Here is a 24,678-nt window from a genome sequence, read left to right on the forward strand (position 1 = left end):
CTGCCAGGTGCCACCGTCCAGGTGCTCCAGGCCCAGCCTGTGCTGTTGCTGTAAGACAAGATGGTGGATGTTGGAATCTAGGTAAGGGGTTGGGGGAAGGGGCTGCCAGAGCTCCCAGGATTAGGGGGATAGACTGGGGGTGCTGAGAAGATCCCAAGAATGAGGTAGGCGAAGGGCTCTCTGTCAGGAAGTTCAGGACTCTTGCAAGTGGGGTGAGGGTATTATGGGGGGCGTCCCAGATATGGGGCACAGGATTGAGAGGATTGCTGAGGACCCTATGAGTTGGGGTACAGGTCATGGGTTCTGGAGAATTCGAGAGGTTGATGTCCAGGGTAAAGGAGCACATAGGGGTCTGAGAAAGGGACACGAGGGGACTTCTTTGGACCCCAGGAATCAGAAATACCAGTTGAGGAGGTTGTAGGGTAAGGGGGTTTCAGGGGTCACAGAGGTGGAGATGCAGAGATCTCAGCCAGACCAGAGCAGGGATATTTGGGGGCACGCTGTCCCTGTCACAGGAGCTGGGAGACCATTGAAGGACAATGCCCCCTTTGAGAATACACCTTCCAGAAAATGGGGGGCCGGCAGGGAGAGCCCATAGGAGGTCTGAACCTGAAGAATCCCCCTCTAGGACTGGGGACATGACAGGAGCCTAATGAGGAACCCAGGGGCCTCAGAGTACATGTTAAGGTGGCCTAGTGATTTGGGGGTATTTTCGTAGACGAAGGGCTGCTTGTTAGAATCCAGTTCATCTTCAGGAGGAGCTCGAGCGCATCTCCTCAAGTTGAAGGGTCTGTTGTGTACGTGTGTGGGAAGGGCTGGATCTGTCCCCTGGGAATCAAGGGGCCAAGGATGCGCCACTCAGCTACCTTCTGAGAATCGGGCTCTTTCCTTTAAAGACCAGCAACAGGAGTGCTGGGGCTCTGGGACGCTGCCTACTAAGCGGCCCTCCTCTGGAGATCCGGGGTGCGTGCCCTGGAGGCCGCTGTCCCTAGCACCGCCCTCCCCTTCTGGTCCTTGGAGCCACCTCAGTCTTCTTCCCCTTCCGCTTTTTCCCGCCTTTTCATTTCTCCACAGGTGATTGGCTACGCCAAGTCCCGCCCCTCTCTTTCCCCGCCTCTTTAGGAGAGACAAGAGCCGGGGCGTGGCCTCCGCGGACGTTTGGTCGCCGGCCGTTGGCGGGCGGTGCACGCGAGCCCCGCCTCGCCCCGCCCTCCCGAGAGTCTCGCGAACGTCCCGCCTCTTTCTCTTTGAGGCGCGCGGACAAGGAGACACTTCTGCTGCGCCTGCGCCAAGACCAGGCTAGGCCGCGGAGCAGGCTGCGCATGCGTACTGACGCGGCACTGGAGGACGGGGCAGCCCGCAGTGACTCAGGTTCTGCGCATGCGTCTTACTGTCAACTGAAGCCGAACGCGGGGGAGTGAGGTGGGGGCGCTCGCAGAAAGCCTTCCCGCACATGCGCAGGAGGCTCAATGACAATCAAGCATTGGTTAAGGTGAGGGTGCGGGCGTGGGATTGCATGGACCGGGAGGGCGGCCCAGCACCCTATGTAGCCAGTCTGAGCATTTGCTGTGTTCCTAAGATCCGCCTCGCCGCCCAACCCTGCAGAAACCAGTGATAACATTATAGGGTCATTAGACCCGCAACACCCCCGCCCAGTACCAAAGACCTGAGACCCTCGCCTTCTCCCCCGACTTTGGCCCACAGGGCAGTGTGGGAGGGAACTAGCATGAGGGGCTCCGAGGTGGGTGGAAGGGCTCTGCGCCCTGCCTGGGGTATGGACGGCCTCTGAAGGTTGGAGTGCAAGTAGAGAGGATGCTGATGGCCCTGAAGACCGCTGACCCCTGGCTGTTTCCCTCGTTTAGGCTCTGGGGAAAGGAGCTGGCCATGCAGCACGTGACCCGGGAAGTCTGGGCAACCAGGGTTCGAATATGGCCCCTGTTGCTCGGGTCCCCCAGGGCTCTGTCGTCGTTGGCAACCAAGATGGGGGTGTACCGCAAGATCTGGAGCCCCACGGAGCCCCGCGAGTGGGCCCAGCAGTACCGCGAGCGTTTCATTCCGTTCTCCAAGGAGCAACTGCTCCACCTCCTGATACAGGTACCACAGGGCCAGGGTCCAAGAGCCTGGGGACTACAATTCCCGGCATGCACTGCGACAGTAAGCCCCTAAACGCTGTCCTCGGCGGGCAGGGTTCCTCCTGGGAGTTGTAGTTCTACATACAGTCTTCCCCTCCTTAGCAAACAGGAGAGTGGGGGCTGAAGAGACAGTTCAGGGATTAAGGAGCTGACCTTGCATGAAGGAACTGACCTTGCATGGAGGAGCTGACCTTGCATGGGGCCTGCCGGGTGTAATCCTGGCACCACATATGGTCCCTAGAGAACGCAGGGAATTGAGCCCTCAACACTGCGGGCTGTGGGCCCTCAGACAAAACAACAAAAGAAAGAGTACAGATGGGGACCGAGCGACAGTACAGTGGGTAGGGGGCTTGCCTTGCACTGTTCAATCTGGGTCTCATCCTCGGCACTGCAGTATGGTCCCCCAAGCCTGCCAGGAGTGTTCCCTGAGTACAGAGCCAGGAGCCCGGTGTGGCTCCAAAAAAAAAAAAAGGAAAGAAAAGTGGGAATAGCCTGGGGGTTGGGGATTTTGGGGTACAGTCTTGGACACTTTGTGGATGGGGGCTGAGATCACTGTGTATACCAAGCCATAAATGTCAGCACCATTGTAAATACATTACCTACTATAACTGTATTTAGCTGTAAAAATTGTTTTAAAAAGAAAGAAACTAATATACCTACTAAGGTGATTGGTGAGGGGCCTGAGATAGTCAAGGAGGTTAAGGTACTTGCCTTGCACACAAAGCTGACCCAGGTTTGATCCCGGGCACCCTATGGGTCTGCCAGCCTCCACTAAGAATGTTCCCTGAACGCAGAGCCCTGAACACTGCTGGGTATGACCCCCAAACCACAAAGACAAGAGAGACAGTACAGTGGGTAGGGTGCTTGCCTTGCATGGATTGATCTGGGTCTGATGCCTGACACCCTATCTGGTCACCCATGTGTGCCAGGAATGGCTGATTGCAGAGCTAGGAGTAAGCCCTGAGCATCACTGGGTGTGACTTTCCAAACAACAACAAACTAAAAAGAGATGTTGCTGCCTCTGTCCACAGGACTTCCACTCCAGCCCTATGCAGAAGGCAGCTTTGGAGGCGTTTTCAGCCCACATAGATTTCTGCACCCTGTTCCACTACCAGCGCATCCTGACTGAGCTGCAGGTAAAGATGCTGCCCTCTGCCCTGGCATGCTTTCCCCTCTGTTCATTCAGCAAACATTCTCTGAGCAAGTTCTCAGAGCCTGACCCCACTATAAGCACAGGAGGCCCTAGCCATGCCAGGACTGAGGTAGAAAGCCTAGTGCCCCGGGTGGTTAAGTACCACGAAGAACCACGAAGTTGAGTATAGACGTAAAGAGCAGGACAGTGGTAGGGAAGGCCTGAGTTGGACCATGTAGTCAGGGATGGCTTCCCTGAGGAGGTGGCGGGTGAGTTCTGGTGGCAGCGAGACAGCGAGTGAATCTAATTGATGTTTATGGGGGTAGGGGAGGAGGAGAAAATAGAGGGATGAGCTGGGTCCAGGGGTTGGAGGAATCGCCCAGGTACCCCTGGAGGTGAGATTGTGGTGGAGAAGGGGTGCAGGCAGTGAGATGAGGGCGGGGAGGCAAGCGGGTAAATTGTGGCCGGCTTGTGGGCTTTTGCTTTGATTGTGTGTGAGGTAGGGACCATGGAAGCCTCTGCAGGGGAGGGACTGAGTTGATGGCGCTCTAATGGGCTCCCAGTGTGGGACAGGCTGTCCCTGACGGGAGGCCAGCTAGAGGCCTGTCTGGTGAGACGGTGACAGTGATCAGGTGCTGAGTGTTGGGAAAGCCTTTGCCCTGTAGATGCAGAGACAGGGGGTAGAGGGGAGGGGTGGCCTGCTTCTCCATCTGGGGATCCTAGGACAGGTGGGGCCAGAGACCAAGGTCAGGAACATCCAGAGCTCAGTTTTGGGGTCGGGGTCATGCCTGGGTGTTCCTGACTCTGTGCTCACAGGTGACCCCTGGCCCTGTTCAGGGATCCTCGTGCTAGTGCTAGGGATTGAACTAGGGCCTGTGGGTCGCAGGTATCTTAATCCCTATCTTAATGAACTATCTAGACCCAAGAGTTAGACCCAGGAATAGGATGGGCTGAAGAGATAGTACCACAGTAGGGCCTTGGCTTTCCATGTGGCCCACCCGGGTTCGATTCCCAGATGATCTCCGAGACCACAAGGAGTAAGCCCTGAGCATCGCCAGGTGTGCCCCCATACTCCCAAATGAAGTTGACTGAAGAATTGGAGCTGCCAGATGGAGAGAGTGTGGGGGTTCAACAGAGGAATCTGGAATTGATCCTGGCTTGGGAGCATACCAGGCATATGCCCTGTACTATCTCCTGGCCCCAGTCCAGAGTTATTATTGGTCTGAAGGGCCATTCATTACATAGACTGGACACTCTGAGCAACAGACCTTCCCTGTGACCCGTGGCTACATGAACCATTGTGTGGGAGGAACCCAGCCCCAAGCATTTATCAGACAGGACCTTTCCCTGGTTTTGGGGTTCCTTCCAGAAGTGATTTGTTTGGGCTGCGCAGGGCATGGGTGGGTTTGGGTCACTCTAGTCTGCCCGGCTCTCCCTTCAGTACTCGCTGCAGCCCACTCTGCCCTCCACTGTCCTGCCCCCATATGCCTGGATATCCAGGTTCAAGTGGACTCTCACCCTGGGCCTCAGAACTTGGGGGTGGCCAGGCTCTGTGCTGTTGTTGAGTTGTTGACACGGATGTGTCCTGGTGTCCTGGGAGATTACCTGGGAGGATCCTGCGGGGGGGGGGGGGGGGGGGGGGGGGGAGGGGTGCAGCCTATTTCTGTGGGTGGGACCGGTGAGCAAAGTCCTTGCAAGGAGCGGCAGGGGCAGGAAAAGAACCCGCCCAGCTCTTGGCTCTTGGCACCACGAGCCACGTGGAGGTCTAAGGAACAGTTGGTGCAAAGGGCCGGAGGCAGGCATGAGGGAGGGGCAGGTCCCCTGGGGAGAGAAGCAAAGAAGGAGGGTCACAGAGGGGTTCTCAGGACTTACTCCTGACTCTGCACTCAGGGTGATCTCCTGACCCTATGCAGTGCCGGAGATCGAACCCGGGTCGACCGCGTGCACGGCAAGCACCTCGCTGGACTAGCTGTCTGGCCTCAAGTGTAGACTTTGATTCCGCCGATCCTATCTATGGGAGCTGGACCGACTCTGCGCTGGAGGGAGAGGCGCTGGCGACCGGCGCCCTCTGGTGGTCACACAGGGAATAGTCCGGGTGGGGCTGGACCCTGGAGCCCCTCTGGGGCCAACACAGACCCCGGCAGGGGGTTTCGGGATCTATAATTCTGGCTGGCCCAGTGAGGTACGGGTCCGCGAGGGTCTTGTGGCTCACGATGGTCCCGACAGGCTGAAGGGCTGGTGTGAGAGAGAGGGTGTGGGCCCTGGTGCCTGGGTAGGGTTGGGGTGTGCAGGACCTGGTTTGGGACATGGCACTGTGGGGCACGGTGCTGTGGGGACTTGCAGCGGCTCTGGCTTGGGATAGATATCTAGGCTGGAGGCCGAAGGCTGGGGGTTGGCAGGATGCAGCGGCTTTGGGAGAACCCTGGGGAATGCCTGGGGGAGAAGATAAGCCCCAGACGTGCCCCCTCTTTCTGCAGGTGCCTGCACCAGGCCTGGAAGCAAGCAGGGGCAGCCTGTGGGCAAAAGTGGGGTAAGGCACCAGCCTCACGGATTCTCTCCGGCTTTCCTTCTCTCAGGCTATGTATGACCCCATCAACCCAGACAGAGACACCCTGCATGAGTCTTCGCTCACGGACCCACAGCGTCTGGCCAACGAGCGGGAGGTGCTTCGGGCTCTGGAGCCCCTTCTGGACCAGGCCAACTTCTCCCCACTGTCCGAGGATGCCTTGGCCTATGCGCTGGCCGTCCACCACCCGCAGGATGAGGTCCAGGTGTCTGCTTCACAACTCCCAGGAACCCTTGGAGCAGGGGCGGAGCCCTGGGGTGGCAAAGGCTGCCGGAAGTTGTAGTCCAGATAACAGGGGCTGCCGGGAGTTGTAGTCCAGAACATGGCACGTGCCACTGGCACAAAATATTCTTCGAGGCCAACAGAATTATAATAAAAATATTGAAATTGGGCTGGGGATGTGGCTCAGCGGTGGGAGAACATTTGCTTTGCAAGTGTGAAGTTTGGGCATCAGTTCCCAGCACACCATGGCCCCTCGGGCACTGCCAAGAACAATTCTTAATCCCTGAGCTGAGAGTAACCACTGAGCATTGCCAGGTGCAGCCCCCACAAAACACAAGACACAAACTAAATAGGGGTCGGGGCGAAAGTACAGCGTGCAGGGCATTTGCCTTGTACGCAGCCGACGTGCTTTCAATCCCTGCATCCCATAAGGTCCCCTGACGTCACCAGGAGTAAGTTCTGAGCACCGCTGGGTGTTGTCTGCCCATCTCCAAAAAAGGCATTGTAATATGATTGGGCTGTGTGGGACAAGAGCCTGCAGACATGGCCCGACCCTGGGGACTGGTGATCCTGGTGGGAGCAGGGGTAATATGATATGCACCCCATGCTCAGTGTCTGCCTCTTTCACCCCCTGGCAGGTGACAGTAAATTTGGATCAGTATATCTACATTCACTTCTGGGCCCTGGGGCAGCGTGTTGGGCAGATGCCCCCGAAGCTCAGTGCAAATTCCCGGCGCGATTTCTTCATCAGGTCGCCGCCCGCGGAGAGGTGAGGCAGTTCTTGTGTCCTCGATGTGGCAAAAGGGAGCGAGGGTAGAGTCGAGAGGGGACTGACAGGTCAGTGTGGGGTCAGAGTGTCCGGGACCTGGACGGGGGTGTTGGGGTGGGCCTTCCAAATGTTACCTTCCCAAGGAGAGTAAGAAATTCTTATTCATTTTTGTTTTCCTTTGGGGCCACCCCTGGCTTCTGACTCTGGACTTGGGAATCATTCCTAGTGTGAAAACCTTACGGGACGCCATGGATGGGTGAACCCTGGTCCACGGCGCAAGGAAAACGCTCTCCCTGCTGACTATGGCTCCGGCCCTGCTCCTATTTCTCTGAGCTGCTCATAGGAGATAGTGTCATTCTTTTGTCTCCCCTGATTTTCAGAGCACTCCCATGCTTGCCAACGTGTGTGTGTGTGTGTGTATATATAATTTTATTTTATTTATTTATTTTTTTCCCAGCTCTCATTAAGCACCTGGAATCCCAGGAAACCTCTATGTCCAGCATCAGGAGATTGCCTTCTTTTTTTGGGGGGGGAATCACTCCTGGTGGTGCTCAGGGGACCATATGGGATGCTGGGAATCGAACCCAGATTGGCCACATGCAAGGCAAATGCCCTACCTGCTGTGCTATCGCTCTAGCTCCCTTTCTTTTTTCTTTTTGGGTCACACCCAGCGATGCACAGGGGTTACTCCTGGCTCTGCACTCAGGAATTACTCCTGACGGTGCTCGGGAGACCATATGGGATGCTGGGAATTGAAGCCGGGTGGACCGCGTGCAAGGCAAATGCCCTATCTGCTGTGCTATTGTTCCAGCCCCGGGATTGCCTTCTTTGATGGATCCCTCATTGCTGGGCACCCAGCTTACTTCTCCTGTATCCCCTATTGTTGGGCACCCAGCTTAGTTCCTCTGGATCCCCCGTTGCTGGTTGCTGGGCATGGGCTTAGTTCCCCTGGCTTCCCACTGAGTGTCTGAGGCCATAGTGCCAGTGAGAGTCTCTGGGCGGGGAGCTTTCAAGGGGGGCCACCCTGACCGACCTCCCTGCCCTTCTCCTTGCCTTCCAGGAGATACTTTAAGCGGGTGGTGCTCGCCGCCCGCACTAAACAGGGGCGCCTGGTACTGAAGAGCTTCAAGGACACACCCCTGGAGGGTCTGGAGCTGTTGCTGCCGGAGCTGAAGGTGCGCACGCCGCGTCTGCAGCGTGCGCTGCTCAACTTAACGCTGCTGGTCTCCGGCATGGCCTTCTTCGTCAACGTGGGCATGGTGGTGCTGTCTGACCTCAAGATGGCCACGTCGCTGCTGCTGCTGCTCTTCGCTGTCTTCATGGGCATGCGTGCCTCCAAGGTGCGGGTTCCACTCCCCCCACCCCCACCCCTGCCTCTTCTCTGTGTGGGGGGGCATCAGGCCACCTCTGTGGGTATTACTTCATGCGCTAACTCGGCTCCATGCTGCACCCCACTTCCCCTCCCCCTTCTTTTCTCTTCTTTCCTCTCCCTCGCCCCTCCCTTTCCTTTCTCTCCTCTCTCCTCCCTCCCCTCTGCATCCTTCCCCTCACTTCTTCTTCCCTTCCCTCTCTTCCCTCCCTCCCCCTTTATTCCTTCTTGTCCCTCACTTCCCCTTTCCCCTCTTCCCCTCTCCCTCTCCTCTTTTCCATCCCTCGCCTCCCTGCTTCCCTTCTTTGATTTTGCTTTTGTTTTTTGGGTGGTATTTGGGGCTTACTCCAGGCTCTACACTCAGGGATCACTCCTGGCAGGCTTGGGGAACCATATGGGGTGCCAGGGATCCAGCCAGGGTGGGCCACATACAAGGCAAATGCCTCACCCACTGTACTGTCACTCCCTCCCCATCCTTCTTTACCTCATTTGTTCTGTTCCACCTTGGGCAGATTTATTTCTTTTTTTGGTGAGGGTCAAACCTGGGTGCTAGGGAACACCCAGCCTGGGGGATAGGGGTTGTGGGATGTGCTCTAGGTACCTTGCAGTCCCTGGTGCAGTCCCAGGGGGCTCTGTGGGCTTCCCTCCGGCCCTTGAGTCCTCCCCCGTCCTCTGCAGGTTTCTTGGTCTCAGCTTCCAGTTCCTCCTGGTGCAGGTGTGCAGGCCAGTGAGCGGAGGTGAGGGAGGATGAACCTGAAGGTTCCTGGGCCTAAGTGCAGATGGGGTCACCTGGAAATACTGGCTTGGAGAGGAACTTTGGCAACTTGCTAAAGGGATTGTGGTTGTAGAGCCAGATGCCTGAGTTTGAATCCAGCTCACCTATCTTCTAGCTCCATGACTTTTTGTTTTGTTTTGTTTTGGGGTTCCACCTGAGGATGCTCAGAGGTGACTCCTGGCTCTGCACTCAGGAATTACTCCTGACAGTACTCAGGGACCATATGGGATGTTGGGGATTGAACCCGGTCATCTGCGTGCAAGGCAAAAGCCCTCCCCACTGTGCTATCGCTCCTGTCCCCCAGACCTAACTTCTGAAAGTGGGGGTTGTGATCCCATATGGTGTTGAGTAATTGAATGTGGGTGTTGTGGAAAATTTGGCAACAGTAAAAGATTTTTGGGATGTTCTGATTGATTCAGAAACAAGCCCGTGATGGATCTAAGGTGTTTTGAGCATGTCTGACAAGGGTCAAGAGGTGACAGTCTCCAAAGCCCTGACTGAAGAGAAGCAGCAGGACTTTTGTTCTGATTACTATTACAATTGGGCCGTTGTTCTCGGCATCTCTGTTATAGTCACCAGGGGAGCTGTTTGAGACTTGCTGCCTCCTGGGTTCTAGCCCAAATGGACAGAATTGGAAACTCTGGGCGGGGGCCCAGGAAGCTATTTTTAACCAGCTCCCTGCCTGATTCCACTGAGTGTGCCATTGTGGCCCGCCTCGCACAGTTGTGCAGGTTGTTCATCATCCAAGTCTTCACAGCCTTGGCCCCGTTGGGGGCCGTCCCTTGCCCTTGCTGACCAAACGCCATAACCTCTTCCCCAGCTTGGTTAGAAGCTGCTCTTCACCGAGTCTTCCCAGGATTGTCATCCACCCGGAAATTGTGGGTCTGGTGTGAGGCATCTGCCTTTCGATCTCTCCCTCGTGGCTTCATTAGTTTTCAAGCTGCTTCCTTCCATCCCAGCGGAACATGGAGGACGGGTAATAAATCCCGCAGATAAAAGCCAGGCAGTGCTGGCTGAGAAGGGCTGCGTGGGGAGTGGAGGGGGGGCGGGTTCCTGCCAAGGACCCTGGAGGCCAGGAGAGAAGCTGGGGGGTGGGGGGGTTGAACCTGGAGGAGGGGCTGTCTGCTAGCCTTGAGGGGCCTCCTGGGCTTGGGGCCTGGGGGAGGCTGGAGATATGAGGCCCCAGAGGGTCTTGAGTAGAGTGAATGAGCATGGAGGCCTGGCTGGTCCCAGTGACATGAAAGGCATTGAGGCGGGCAGAGAGAGGAGGGGTGTGGAGCTGGGGGGAATGCCTGAGGCCCATCCTAGGGAGACCCTGTCTTTCCACTCATTGGCTGGTCCTGTGACCCTGTTAACTGGTGAATTTAGTGCCCTCTGGGCTGAGTCTCTGATCCTGGCACGTAGTTGGGGCTCCCCTGCCTCCCTGCATAGCTGCTTCCTCCCTGCCTGCTTCTGGCAGGTGCTCAGGTTCTCACTCCTGCATCTCACCACATCACCAAAGGTTTCTCTCCCAGTTGCCAGACCTCAAATCCTCTTCCCCCAGCCCCATGTCTCTACTGCATGTCCCCTGTTCTTCATCTCAGATGGGCACCCAGCTCAGACCTGGCGACCCGTTTTGCTGCTGGATTGTGGGCTGAGGATGCTCATTTCAAAGGCAGAGTGGGGAGAAATCGTTAATAGTCACAAAGGTTTAAATGCCTCTTAGAGGCTGGGAACTTGTCCCAAGTGTTTTATCAACTTCCAGGCCTTACTGTCCCCACTGCGGGTTCCAGACAGCATGACCTGAGGACTCAGCACCCAGCCAAGTGCTCAGGGCTGTGAGATGCAGAGTTGGGACTGGCTGGGGTGTAGGGCCTAAAACTGACAGCTCTGTACATTTTATGTGGGTGAATGAATAGAGGAATTTTGGAGTGATCCCCAGAAAGCACTGGTGGCCTCTCATTTTCTCTTCTCAGCTAAGGACACTGAGTGGGGAAGGGGCAATGGTGGAGAAGGGGTTCAGGGTGAGGAAGGGGGCAGCCTAGAAACATCTGGGCCCCAGATCCTCCCCTTTATTCCTTCAAAGCAGCTTTTTATTTATTATGGGTTAGCACTTCTCTTTACAAGGTAACATTTAATTAATTTTTTTCTTGGGGGGGGGCATATTCAGCAGTGCTCAGGGCTTCTGGCTCAGCACTCAAGGATCACCCCTGGTGGGGCTCAGGGGACCCTATAGGATTCTAGGGATCAACCTAGGTTACTTGCAATGTCAAGTGCCCTACCCACTGTACTGTCTCTCCAGCCCCTATTTTATTGATCATTATTGGCTCAGGATAGGACCCAGGGCCTTACACATGCGAGCCATGTGCTCAACTGCTGGCCTCAGCGTAGTTCTAAACCCCTTATTTTTTATCATAGGAAGTTTAAACCACACAGAAATAAACCATAAGATGGCTCCCATGTGGCCAGTGGGGAGTCTTTCCAGTTAGTGATAGGCTGTCCCTCTGGGCCCAGAGACCAGCTCTCCTGCTTGCAGGTCTTGAAGCAAATCTTAAGACATTCCAGCTGGAAATACTTCTGTGTCTAAAAGATCAGGATTGATTTTTTTTTTTTTTCACAAAACCTCATAGTAAGGAAAAACTCAGTGGCAAAAACTCTTTTCTGGCCTGGAAATCTCCAAACCAATTCGCAGTCCGTGACTGCAGAGCAAACCAGTGCCTTGGATGCATAAGTGATTGTAGACGCTGGCCCTGCACCGCGGCCAAGCCAGTTTTGATTCCTGCGCCTCATATGGTCCCGCACCACCTCCAGAAGTGATCCCTGAGCAAAGAGCCAGGAGTAAGCCCCGAGGACCGCATGGTGTGAGCCCCAAACCAAACCAAACCAAACCAAACCAAACCAAAAGCAAAACTATCAAAAACTGGCGGGCCTGGAGCAATGGAGGGAGCGGCGGAGTGATGGAGGGGAATTCCGCCTGCAGATGTTCGGGCAGAGGCGCAACGTGCAGGCGCTGGAGCTGGCGCACATGCTCTACTACCGCAGCACGTCCAACAACTCGGAGCTGCTCTGCGCCCTGGCTCACCGCGCGCAGGACGAGCACACCAAGGAGACGCTGCTGGCACACAGCTTCCTGGCAAGGCGGCCTGTGGACTTGAGTGACCAGCCTGAAGGTAAGCCCCGCCCCTCGAGACCTCGCCCACGCAGCCACATCGTGGCCGCACCCACGACCACGCCCCACCGCGGCCCCGCCGCACCCACAACCACGCCCCACCGCGCCCCGCCGCACCCACGACCACGCCCCACCACGGCCCCGCCCCCACCCTCGGCCGCACCGGTGGCCACGCCCATCTACAGCGGCTCCCCCGGCTCCCCAGCCTGGAATAGGCTTTTCCTAGTTTCCCAAGCTCCACCCCCTCCACCCCGTCCCTTCCCCCTCCCCTCAACCCCTCCTACTGGTGAAGCTGATTGATTTCGGAGATGATCCTGACCCTCAGCAGACACGACTTTTGAACCACTTGAACCCATCTTCTGGTCTTGATGGATGTGGGCCCTCCCTGGGGTGACCTCCCTCTTCCTGACCGCTAGCCGGAGAGGGGTCTTGGATCAACTGGTCGTTGTGGTATGATCCCTTTTGTCCCCACACCCTGAGCACTCCTCATGTACGAGCCCACTTCTCCCCAAAGAGATCCTGGTCCCCTTCCTGTTGCGTTCCAAGTGGTCCCCTTCGCAGTACGAGACCTTCCCCCTTTGAATCTGGTTCCCCGGTTTCACTCCCCTTCTAGGCTTCTCCCACACCCCTCATATTCCTGGCCCCGCATCTTCCCCACTGCCCCTTTCCAGCCCCAGGCAGACCTCTCATACCAGCCTTTCCCCCGTGCCCCCATCCCCCCGCAGAGACTTCCCGGTGGCTCCAGTCCGAAGTGGAGAATTGGCTCCTGACCCAGTCAGGTTTTGAGGTGACCTTCAACGGAACTCGGGCTCTGGCCCACCTTCAAGCCCTGTCCTCCACAACCGAGATGTACCCGCCCCCGGGGCTCCCCACACTAGATCCCCTGGCTACTACAGTCCCCCCGGCCGCACACAGCAGCGGTAACCCTGGACAGAAATCTCTCTACCCAGCCCCGCGCGACCACCTGGTTGGGCACTGAGGCCCTCCTCCTGCGAGACAAGCTATCAATCACTGTTGCTACGCTTTGCCCCGCCCCAATCTCCAATTACAGGCGAGCCGTTACATTTATTCTTAAAGCTGCCATTCAAGGCATCCCTTTGATCGGCCCGCCTCTTTTGGTGATCAGCCAATCCAAACTTTATCTTTTTATTTCCCCCCCCCCCCCCCATTAACCTCCAATCATGGTTTGACTGAGGAGTGTCAGCCAATCACAGCTGCTCAACGTTGCAAACCACCAGGCACCGTTGTTCAGCAGTGCCCTCCCGAGGCTATATATCATTGTCTTTTTATCCTGCACTGGGCAAGTTGCCCATCATGTTCACCAAGGCGGAGCTCCAGCCGGCAGCCAATGAAAGTCTTATAGCCCTGCTCTCTGGGCTAATTGCCAGTGACAGCTGCTGGGCACCATCAACCTGGAGCAGCCAGTTGTCTGCAAAGAATTTCTAAAGGAAACCTGATCTTCCTAGGATTTTTAGACCATCTTGTCAGCTGCTGATTAGCTTGTCCGTGCTGAAGGGGTTGGGTGCCTTGTGCCAGGAACAAAGCTGTGGACTAGAAGGAAGACCCTACTCACTCCAAGACCTACTTCCACTTGGGCCCTAAGGACCTCAGGTGCCTTCCCTAACCCAGGTCTCATCATTTCTACAGAAACTACCTTTGTCTTGATCTTTCCGGCACCCACAGTCGGTGCAATATTTATTGGTCTCTCCATTTCTCCCCCACCCCATCTCCAAAGGAAATAAAGCATATTTAGTAAATTCGGGTGAGTGGGGAAGCAGCAGGTCTTGGAAGAAGATGCCGAAAGTTGAGGAAATGCTGTGGTTGGGCGGCCTGTAATCCTCAAGTCTGGGCTCGAAGTTGGCAGTTGATGCAGTAGAGCGGAAGAGGAGCCAAGAGGAGGCCTGATCCCTAAGGAGAGGCTCCGGTTTCCTGGCAAGGCCCGTCTTCAGACTGAGGGGGACTGGGAAGCTGTGCACAGCTGTGCAGATTGTTTGCTGCCCAAAGGCACACAACCCTGTAATGGATTGTGTCAAATCCAGCCTCCCCTCCTCCCTCCCACATGTGTCCAGATGTGCTGGGTAGGCTTGGGGGGAGAGAGGGTGCCAAGCTAGTTTTGGCTAAGGGGTCATATGGTCTCGGTGACACTTTTCCAGTGTTGTTCCCCCTCTTCCCTCCTCTCTCCCATCCAAGAGGGTAGTAATCTAGGACACAATTGGGGGTGCTTTGTTTCTCCCGGTAAAAATGGTAGGTGCCCAGCCAGGTTCTCTTCTATGAAAGGTAGCAGTGTGTGCATGGGATAGCTGAAAGGGTACATGCACTGATGCTGAAGGTTGGGATTTAATCTCTGGCACGGCACTGACTCCTTGAGCACTGATCCCAGTATAGCCCCCTGAACACCACAGGGTGCAGCTCAACACCCCCCCTCCCACAAGGGGGAGCTATAGGCCAGGTAAGTTAGGAACATCAGAAGAGGCAGCATCTGGAGGTGTGGGCTGGATATGGGGTTCTAAGAGGGAAATGGAAAAGCATTTAAAGGCTGAGTGCTGGAGAAAGAGTCAGTGACTTGGGGAGGCCTCCGTCTGAGAGAAGAACCAGAGACCTGGTTACTGAAATTCTACACCTGGAAGGGATGAGTCTTTGGGGCTCTTTTCTGGAGGGGGTCTCTCCTTGCTGTGCTTGGGGGACCACGCAGTGCCTGAGATCTCTGTGCGTGTGTGCGTGTGTGTGATACAAGGCAAATACCTTAACCCCTGTGCTATCTCTCCCCAGGTTTTTAGATTGTGGGCAAAGGCGGCAGGAGGTCTGGATTGAGACCATTTTGGAGGGCGCTGCGGATGGGTGCCCTTCCCAACTGCAGGAGCAATCAGACATGAGCAGCTCATGTCTCGGAAAGATGGAAGGCAGGCAGGCAGAGGCGGATGTATAAGATTTTATTCTTAAAACAAGGCGAGGGACGAAGACTCGGATGAGGCGGTGGGAACCTGAGCGAGCTGGGGCTCCGGGTGAGACGGAGCGCTCACTCTCGCTTCCGCAGGTGGATGTAGATGACCCCACTGACCAGGGCGAGTGGGAAGGCCACCCAGGCCAGAGCGAAACAGTAGCCGAAACTGCCGCCCGGTGGGAGCTTCGCCAGGATCTCCTTGGCGTGAATGGCGTAGATGAGCGCCCCGGTAAACACGGCCACGCCTGTGAGGGGATGGGGATCACGGGTCACCGGGGTCCGCCCGCGGGGGACTTCGTTTCCCAGCAGCCCCCAGGTGGAGGGAGGCTGCGGGAGCGCGAGCACGCAGCGCCGCCGCCTTCTGGGAGTTGTGGTTCGCTCCCGTAGTGCCTGCGAGGAGTCTGGGAGCCCGAGTCAAGCTCTCTAGTCCCCGCTAGGAAATAGGACGTTGTCATCCAGCCATTCGAGGGCAATATTTGGGTGTCTTTTCGTAAGTCAAACATGCAAATAGTTTATACAGCAAGACAGACGGTTTTGGAGGAACCTCGGAAGAACAAGTGCCCCAGACTGCGAAAAGTAATTAATTTAGTCTTCTGCATCTGAAGTCTCCTGCACAACCCCGCTCCAAATTGAAGAGCACACATATGCCCCTGAAATCTCTGATACACAGAAGGTCGATTAGAACCACCAGCAGGCGGCCATCGTCAATATAAGACCCTGCTACATGGGACCAGAGGGGTAGTATAGTAGGTAGGCGTGCGACCGGCCGGGTTCCATCCCTGTCATCTCATAAGGTCCCCCATACACCACCAGGAATGGTCCCTGAGTGCAGAGCCAGGAGTAAACCCTGAGCATTGCCAAGTGTGGCTCAAATAACAAAAAGAAAACAAAAAGGCTACTACAGTGATTTCAGGGGGCTCTCTGGAAATGCCTGTCCTGCTCCCCTCTATCACTTGATATTTTTTTTTCTTTTTTGGGTCACACCCATCAATGCACAGGGTTACTCCTGGTTCATGCACTCAGGAGCACCTGGCGGTGCTCAGGGGACCATATGGGATGCTGGGAATTGGACCAGAGTCGGTTGCGTGCAAGGCAAACGCCCTACCCGCTGTGCTATCGCTCCAGCCCCACCCCCTCTATCACTTGAATCTGAAGAATTTGCCCACTTCCCCTTCCCTGAACCTGGCTCCTTGGAACCGAAGCGCTAGCCCACACTGCCCACTGCCTCTCCGGTGACTCAGACACGTGCCACAAACCACCACGGGGACTCTGAGAATGGCAACCCGGTGGCATTGGGCTGTTGAGAATTGTTTTCTGACACCAGGTGTCCATTCTCAGGACCCTAGGGAAGCCTGCCCACCCCTTTCCAGGGAACAGTACTCACTAGTGCAGAGCTGGCAGAGGCCAGTGGCGTAGAAGAGTCCTCCTCGCCTCATGGTGTAAAGCTGGAACATGAACAGGATGAAGGACAGGCAGCAGAGGATGAGTGACAGCACCATGAGCACCTGCACTGCCTTCAGCCAGCCTGCAGGAAGAGAAGAGGAATGGGCGGGGGGGGGGGGGCATCACAGGTTGCCTGAGCTCCAGCTCATGCATTCTAACCACCCCCTTCCCCAATTTAGAGTCATACAATCTTAGATACTTAGGGGTATTGCTTTAATGGGCCTCGAATCCTGCAACTTGGTTAACCTTATCAGTTCTAGAAGCCACTTGGAGGGTTTTCATCATCTTCATAAACATAAACATGGTTACATGGATAGATATTTTTACTTCCATGTATGTATATGTATGTATATATATATATATATATATATATATATATATTTGTTTTTTGGGTCACACCCGACGATGCACAGGGATTACTCCTGGCTTATGCACTCAGGAATCACTCCTGATGGTGCTTGGGGGACCACATGGGATGCTGGGAATCGAATCCAGGTCAGCTGCGTGCAAGGCAAATGCCCTATCCGCTGTGCTATGGTTCTAGCCCCATCCTTTTTCATCTTGATGCTTTTTTTCCATTTTGTTGGAGCCACTACTGGCAATACTGGGGTGTGTATGTGGGGCAGGCAGGGCTACTTCCAGCACTGCTTGGTACCCCCAGTCAGCCCCAGCCAAGCCCATACACATTCAAGGCATGTTCTCTGCCAACTGAGCCACAACTGAGCCACCTGTCCCTGAAGCATGATGCCTCAGTTCTCATTTTTGCCTGACTGCATTGGGTACCATGACAATATTGACGAGAAGTCATGAGAGCCAACATTCCCACTTTAGTGTTAGAGGGAAAACTTTTTTCTCTCTTTGCTTCACACTTAGCAATGCTCCTGGCTCTGCACTCAGGGATCACTCCTGGCAATGTTTGAGGGACCATATGGGATGCAGGGGATGGAACCCCGGTTGGCCACATGCAAGGCAAATGCCCTCCCCACTGTACTATCACTTTGGCCCAAAGTTTCATCTTTCACGTTGAGACTATCTGGGCTGCAACTCTGCAGCCTTTTAGAACCAGCTATCCCGCCTCCACTCTAGCATCTCATTGGGATCAGCCCCACAGCTTCCGAACCTTAACATGCTTCCAATCCTCCTTCCCCTTTGGAATTCACACGAACTTGTCCCAAACATCCACGCAGGACAACAGTCCCATGTCCTTAGAACTTTGAAAATATAATGCTATTTTAGAATTGTGGACATCCCCCCCACCATTTATATATTTTTTGGGTGGTTTTGGGGCCACACCTGGCTGTTCTCAGTAAGTTCTGAGAATCTTTGGTTCTCTGCTCAAGGATCACTTGTGGAGAGACTAGAGGACCATATGGGGTGCTGGGAATCAAACCCAGGTGAACTATGTGCAAGGCAAGTGTCTTACCCACCGTCCTATCTTTCTGAATCTTCCTTCCATGATTTGGTTCATTTTATTTTGGGGCTACACATGGCCATCCTCAGAACTTACTCCCTGCACTTGGGGATCACTACTGTGTGCTCAAGGGACTATATGGGGTGCTCGGGATCAAATGCAGGCCAGTCGGTGCATGGCAAGCGCCCTCCCCGCTACACTATCATTCTGGCTCCATCTTGTCTCCATTTTTACTTTTTAAAAAATTAAAAAAATTTTTAAACATTTTTTGGCTTTTTGGGTCACACCCAGCAATGCTCAGGGGTTACTCCTGTCTCTGCACTCAGGAATCACTCCTGGTGGCGCTGGGGACCATATGGGATGCCAGGGATTGAACCCAGGTCGGCTGTGTGCAAGGCAAACGCCCTACCCACTGTAAGTACTATTGCTCTGGCCCCTTGTCTCCATTATTTATTTATTTGTTTATTTATTATTAGTGAAACACCATCAGGTACAGTTGTAGACTTACAAGCTTTCATGCTTGGGGTTCAGTTATACAATGATCAAATACCCATCCCTCCACCAGTGCCCATTCTCCACTACCAAAGAAGCCAGTAGCCCTCCCACCCTCCACCCCCCGACCCCGCCCCACTTCTGTGACAGGGCATTCCCTTTTGCTTTCTCTTTCCTTTAGGGTGTTGTGGTTTGCAGTAGAAGTATTGAGTGGCCATCGTGTTCGGTCTATAGTCTACTTTCAGCACGCATCTCACGTCCCAAAAGAGTCCTCCAAACACCCTTTATTTGGTGTTCCCTTCTCTATCTGTTGTCTCATATTTTAAATCTTTATCGATTGGTCTTGACTCCTGAACCATAGAGGGAGGAAGCTTTTGGCCCATTCTCTTTAGAGCATGATCATGTTGCCCCCTAACCCCCACCCAGAGAACTGTGGCTTAAATCAGTCTCAGCAAACCTCAGTGCTGGGTGGTGTTCCCAATCCTTGGCACCTGGAAGGCGGGGAGGTGATTTGAGGTGACCCCTCCCCATTCACCTACAAGTCCCCAAGCCCCTCACCATTGTCGCTGACATTGCTGCAGGCCCACGTTTTGTTGGCATTGCTCCACGTGCAGTCGTACCAGAGGTTCAGGGACTCCTGCCCCGGGAGGGTCCACCAGGACTAGGACACACAGGGAAGTTAGGAAGAAACATGGACGCGGGGTGGGGGGGTGGGGGGGGAGTTGGAGGGAAGGGCTGGGAAAAGGAGGATAAGGGAGTGGGAAGAGGCAAAAGTGGTAGGGTAGAGAGGCCACAGAGGCAAAACTTAGAAGCGGGGCTGCGGCCTGAAGAGATGGAAGGGCTGGGGAGGGGTGTGGCCAGGGGGCGTGGCCTCGGGTGGGGCGGGGCAGGGGCTTCAGGCAAGCAGGAGACCTGCTGCTCTGAGTGGGCTTACCTTGTCCAGAGTGGCCACGAAAAGCAGAATGAGAATGAGGATGTGAAGGGCCGAGACTACTAGCAGGAGGAGCGACATGGTGGCAGTGGAAGCCTGGGGTCAGGGTCTTTAGGAGATCGCAGTTTCAAGAAGATGACCTCTGGGGGCTGGTGAGAGAACCCAATCCTGGTAGAAAATAGGCAACTGAGTCCAGACTCTTAGGTCTGAGGGAGGAAGGAGCTGGAGGATGGACCTCTGGGTCTGAGGGAGGAGGGCTGGGAGATAAATCTCTGGTTCTCAGGGAGGAGAGAGGGGGTTTGAGAGAGGAGGAGTGGGACCCCAGAGTCTGAGAGCAGGAGGGGCCGGGGGACTGGGTCCTTGAGCCCAAGGGGAGAGGGGCTAGTGGTGAGAGAGAGGAGGGGTTGGGGGTCTGGACCCCTAGACCTGAGGGAGAAGGGGCTGGGAAACTATGTCATTTGATCTGAAAGGTGGGCTGGGGACCCTCAGCTCCCCAGAGCAGACCAGGGATGGACTCTGGGTTCCACAGTAAGACGGGATTCCTCAGAGTCCTGCTCAGGCACACATGGGCCAGCAGATATACTTGCAGGTTGGCACCCTCCAGATTCAGCACAAGCTGGGGGCTGCCCCCAGAGACTGACGCCCTTGACTCACCCCACTCCTCTCCTGGAATGGTGGGGCAGGGAGGGGGCCTGGGTGAGTCATCAGTGACTCACCCTACACCCCTGCCTCCAAGCACCAGGGAAACCCCAGCCCCTGGCTATGCCCATGAGGTCTGCACCGCACCCTGCTGCCAGAGTGGTGCCTCCCCATCGCACCCCTCCACCCCAACACTTGCCGGGAAAATGGACGGAACCCCCTTATTGGAAGCAGAGGGGCTTGAGAAGGCATCCACCTCTCAGCCACCCCTCAGTGTCCACAAAGGACTTGGAGTCTGGGAACACCCCCAGATTTGGGGATGCTGCCCTCCAAAAGTGTGACTCTCAGGGTCCTAGGGGGTGGGAAGGGTGGCCAGCCCTGGGGGGAAAAAACTCCAAGAAGTTTTCAGGTGCCAGGAGCCCCAAACTCTGGTTGGGCCCCACCCCTTCCCAAATCCCCACCCCAAGTGCTGAGAGATCGCTGGAGAAATCACAAGGATTTCCCTGAACCCTGGGATCTGGGAGGGTCCCCGGCAGTCTGGGGTGTCCTTCCCAAAGTCCCGCTCTCCCGAGTCTATAAAGAAATGTGGCCAAATAACGGACTGGAAACTTACCGGAGCGGCTGAAAAGTCAGAGCTGGAGTCTGGTGCCTGCTCGGGCCTCCGTGCCCCGCCCTTCTCCTCCCTCCTTCCCCGGTCTAGGCCCCCGCCTCCCTCCCCTGCTCTCACTCTCCCGTCGTCGCTGGCTCCTCTAATGCCCAACTCACTCTCTCTCTCTCTCTCTCTCTCTCTCCCTTCCTCTCTCTCTCTCTCTCTCTCTCCCCCCCTCACCCCTTTCTGTCTCCTGTCTCAGTCCTCCCTGCCTGTACCTTCTTTCTCCTGTGCCTCCCAATATAACCCGACCCTTTTATACTCACCCTTGCCGCGCCCAGCTGAAGTCTGCAACTGAGGGAGGGCCCTGACGCTGGGGTTCCTCATTCTCTGGGCCCCCACCCACTGCCCCGGCATCTTCTGGCATCTTCTAGGGCTCCAGATGAGACGTCCTCGGAGTCATGGGGGAGGTGGGGGCGGTGCGGGGGGGGCACAGGGCGGGGAGTTTGGGGAGAACATGGGGTGGGAGCGCCTGATTCTCAGGCCACCCCTAGGGCTTTCTGGTCCTGGACCGGATGTCTATTTTCTTTGTGAGGTTTAGGATGCAGAGAGCTGGGAGTCTGGGGCAGGAGGCCAGATTCCTGTGGGAAGATGAAGGGGGAGTTATGGGGTGCTGGTAGAGTTGGCAGCCTCATGGGAAACTGAGGATGAGAAAGTGTGAAACCTTGGGAGGAGAGGGAACTGAAGAACCCCCAGCATCACCAAATCCTGCCTGGGGAGCTTTTGCCAATTATTTATCCTCTCTGAGCCTCAGTTACCTAATCTGTACAGTGGGTATAATGCTACTACGGGCGTTATAGTCTGATATGGATAATAGCTGTTTTGAGACTCTAAAGGAGGAAGGTAATACCAGGATACATTTATACTTTTCTTTTCTGTTGTTGTTTTGGGGCCACCCCCAGCCATGTTCAGTCTCTTCTGGCAGGCTCAAGGGACCATTTGGGTTGCTGGGGATCAAATTTGGGTCAGCTGTGCTCCCTGTAGTACTATCACTCAGGCCCCCATTTATACTTTTCTTCATCAAAGGTTTATTTGCATCTTTTTGTTTTGTTTGGGGGCCACACCCAGCAACGCTCAGGGACTGTACCAGACTCTGAGCTCAGGAGTGGCCCCTAGTGGTGCTGGGAGACCTTGTATAGTACTGAAGATTTGAGCCTTGATCAAAGTCAGCACGTTGACCTCTTTTTTTTTGGGTGGTGGTGGGGGGCATACTTAGGGATGCTCTGGAGTTACTCCTGGTTCTACACCCTGGAATCAGTGATGCTGATGATGCTCAGTGATTGGTGATGGAATCAGTGGAATCAGTGATTCTGGTGATGCTCAAGGGACCATATTCCCATATGGCTCAGGGATCGAATCCAGGTTGATCACATGAAAGACACACACCCTCCCAGCTGTACTATCACTTGGGCTCTTCTTGACCATTTTCAACAGGGACCCCCACCCTGTTGTTATGGGACAGTCTAAGTGCCTGGCAGAGGGGGAGACAATGCAGAGAGAACTGAATGCTAAGAGACTTGCAGGCTGATGGTGGAGATAAGCAGGGTGGGGTGGGAATGCTGCTTTAAATCTTTAAATAGGGCGAAGAGGTGACATCTCAGCTAACCTGAAGACAGGACTTTAAAGGGGACTCTTTAAAGGGCAAGCGCAGTGCAAGGGCTTAGGTTGTGTGGCGAGCAGACAGAAGGGTCAGTGTGGCTAGAATATAGGCAGCCAGAGGGAGCTGTGGGAAGGGAACTCAAAGAGTGTCCTTGAGAGCAAGGGAGGTGTTTGAATTTTATTCTAAGTGCAGCCAGAAGCCAGTGGAGGATTTGAAGCACAAGTACCAGGGGCATTTGCATTAGTGTTCACTATTTGTTATTCTTAGCAAATTAGCATGAGGATATCTGGACCTTTCTTCATTTTCTAGCCATTATCACTCAGGGCTTATTTCTGGCTCTGTGCTCAGGGAACACTCCTGGCAGGCTGGGAGGACTCTATGGGGTGCTGAGGATTGAACTGGAGACAGATGCATGCAAGGCAAGCGCTCTACCCATTGTACTATCTCTCTGACTCCTGATTTTTTTGGTTTTTAGGAAATACCCAAGACGCTTTGACAGCCATGCTGTGTGGGGATCAAAACACATTGGGGCTTGAGGGGTTCGGTATGGGTGGGTGGGATGGAACAGGGAGAATGCCACACATCTTAGTCTGTCCTAGCTCTCTGCTCCCAGCTCAGGTTCCCCCCCCCCCCCACACATTTTTGGGTCATACCTAGCTGTGTGCTCAGGGCTTACTCCTGGCTCTGCACTCAAACATTACTCCTGGAGTCCTGGAGGGCTCAGGGAACCATATGGGATGCATCAAGTCTCACATGGAGTGCAGGTGAACAGAGGTGCCCACGTGAGTCATGGGAGGTGAGAGGTGGAAGTATAGTTTTTGAGTAGAACCCAGAGATATTGGGGTCTACTCGCGGCTCAGTGCTCCTGAGCTCAAGGAACCATGCAGTGTCAGGGACTGAATAAGGGTTTCCTGCATATAAAGCAGGGCCCATTGTCCCGGGCCCACGGATGGAGATTTCACAGCGGGAATGGACTCTGGGTGAAGTTCCCCGAGTTGGAACTAGCACCAGATGAGGTATCCTGGGAGAGGAAGGCAAGGTCTCCCCCTCCTGAGCCTCCGAGGTTTAGAGTTGAGCTGAGCGCCTGTAGGCCACTTCCTCCCACAGGAAACCGCAGGCATCGGGCACACCCAGCCAGTAGGGAGCGGCGCCCACTGCCGCCAGCGGCCAGGCCACGTGGGCAGCAGCTCGCAGCCCAAGGGCCGTGCCCAGCGGAGCAAAGGGCGTGGCTAACAGGGGCGGGACCGGAAACTGGGGCGGGAAGCGAGACCACGCCCATTTCCGCCTCCCTAAACTCGCGCGTCTGTGGCGGCGGCGGTTGGGCGCGCGTGCGCAGTGAGCGACCAGGCCCGGCCCGGCCCGCTCCCACTCTCGCTCCGAGGCCTTGAGTCACGGGCTCCATCGGCCGAAGATGAGCTGCCCGCGGCCCTGGCTCTGCTGCCCGGGCCTGCTTCCACAGCTCTCCAGACCTTCCCTGCCCGCCCTGCCTCCACAGGCCCCTCAGCTCCTGCTCTGCCCCTCAGGCAGGGAACCCCCGTGAGGGTCCCGAGTATCCCCCCCATCCCCCTGCTCCCCGCACACGTCACCCCGACAGCCCGGGGCCCTCCCTAGCAAGGCCCCAGGGGCTAGCGCCGCCCCCGCGTCTGGCGGGGCCCAACTTTCACCTCAAGGTACGCCCACCTCAGGCATCCCCGCCCCGCCCTCCAAGGTACGCCCCCCTCAAGCCTCTACGCCACGCCCCCAAGCCCTCTCAGGTCTCCACGCCCCGCCCCCAAGGTACGCCCCCTCAAACCTTTCCCCTCCTCCCCCAGGAAGGCCTCTTAGGCCTCCACGCCCCGCCCTCCAAGGTACGCCCCTCTCAAGCCTCCACGCCACGCCCCCAAGCCTCTCAGGTCTCCACGCCCCGCCCCCAAGGTACGCCCCCTCAAGTCTTTCCCCCCCTCCCCGGGGAAGGCCTCTCATGCCTCCACGCCCCACCCCACACAGCTACGCCACGCCCCCCAGGTGTGTTCCCCTCGAGCCTCCACGCCTCGCCCTACACACGTGCGCCCTGTCCCTCCAGGTACGCCCCCGCTCCCCAGCTCCCACGCCCCACCCCTCCCTGCTCAGATCAGCCCCGTCCCGCGCGGGCTCCACACCCTGCCCCATACAGGGGCATCTCGCCCCGTGAGGTATGCCCCCGCCTCGCGCAGGTACGCCCCTTCCCTTCCCCAGGCTCCGCCCCGCGCAGGTACGCCCCTTCCCCGACCCGGTGCCCAGCAAGGTACACCCCTTCTCTTACTGTCCCGCCCTTCACGTGTCCCAGGGCCCCCGCGCCCCTGTCCCGGGCTCCCAATCTGTGGGACCCCCGCATCTAGTTTCCTTCCAGGTCTCTGACCCTGCCCTGGCTGGCCCCGCAGCCCTACCCATCGCAGGACCCCGTTGGCCGCAGCCCGCCGGTGACCCCCGGCCCCTCCCCT

At 56.0% G+C, this 24,678-nt stretch overlaps 2 protein-coding genes across 11 annotated transcripts; one reads left to right on the forward strand and one right to left on the reverse strand.

The window, feature by feature from the left end:
• Nucleotides 1–1,399: 1,399 nt before the first annotated feature.
• Nucleotides 1,400–24,610, forward strand: TMEM143 (transmembrane protein 143). Of its 7 annotated transcripts, none has more exons than XM_056137143.1 (8): nucleotides 1,400–1,492; nucleotides 1,863–2,094; nucleotides 3,164–3,268; nucleotides 5,841–6,035; nucleotides 6,691–6,821; nucleotides 7,882–8,161; nucleotides 11,925–12,114; nucleotides 12,839–13,884. In XM_056137143.1, the coding sequence occupies exons 1-8, from the start codon at nucleotides 1,470–1,472 to the stop codon at nucleotides 13,090–13,092; spliced, it is 1,410 nt and encodes a 469-aa protein (XP_055993118.1). In that variant the 5' UTR covers nucleotides 1,400–1,469; the 3' UTR covers nucleotides 13,093–13,884. The 7 variants fall into 7 exon arrangements, 5 of the variants coding, with proteins under 5 accessions (XP_055993118.1, XP_055993120.1, XP_055993119.1 ...); XR_008795393.1 differs by lacking the exon at nucleotides 1,400–1,492 and adding an exon at nucleotides 12,439–12,563 and having other exon boundaries at nucleotides 1,501–2,094; nucleotides 12,839–12,970; XR_008795394.1 differs by lacking the exon at nucleotides 1,400–1,492 and adding an exon at nucleotides 12,442–12,563 and having other exon boundaries at nucleotides 1,501–2,094; nucleotides 12,839–12,970.
• Nucleotides 15,036–20,976, reverse strand: EMP3 (epithelial membrane protein 3). 4 transcript variants are annotated; one of them, XM_056137149.1, is made up of 5 exons: nucleotides 20,886–20,976; nucleotides 19,335–19,480; nucleotides 18,959–19,061; nucleotides 16,439–16,579; nucleotides 15,036–15,299 (listed from the first exon to the last, which is right to left on the reverse strand). In XM_056137149.1, the coding sequence occupies exons 2-5, from the start codon at nucleotides 19,410–19,412 to the stop codon at nucleotides 15,130–15,132; spliced, it is 492 nt and encodes a 163-aa protein (XP_055993124.1). In that variant the 5' UTR covers nucleotides 19,413–19,480; nucleotides 20,886–20,976; the 3' UTR covers nucleotides 15,036–15,129. The 4 variants fall into 4 exon arrangements, with proteins under 4 accessions (XP_055993124.1, XP_055993126.1, XP_055993123.1 ...); XM_056137151.1 differs by having other exon boundaries at nucleotides 19,335–19,499; nucleotides 20,886–20,942; XM_056137148.1 differs by lacking the exon at nucleotides 20,886–20,976 and adding an exon at nucleotides 20,584–20,665 and having other exon boundaries at nucleotides 19,335–19,499.
• Nucleotides 24,611–24,678: the final 68 nt, after the last annotated feature.

This window comes from Sorex fumeus, unplaced genomic scaffold, assembly GCF_029834395.1.
Source record: "Sorex fumeus unplaced genomic scaffold, SorFum_2.1 ptg000122l, whole genome shotgun sequence".
NCBI classification, from domain to species: domain Eukaryota; kingdom Metazoa; phylum Chordata; class Mammalia; order Eulipotyphla; family Soricidae; genus Sorex; species Sorex fumeus.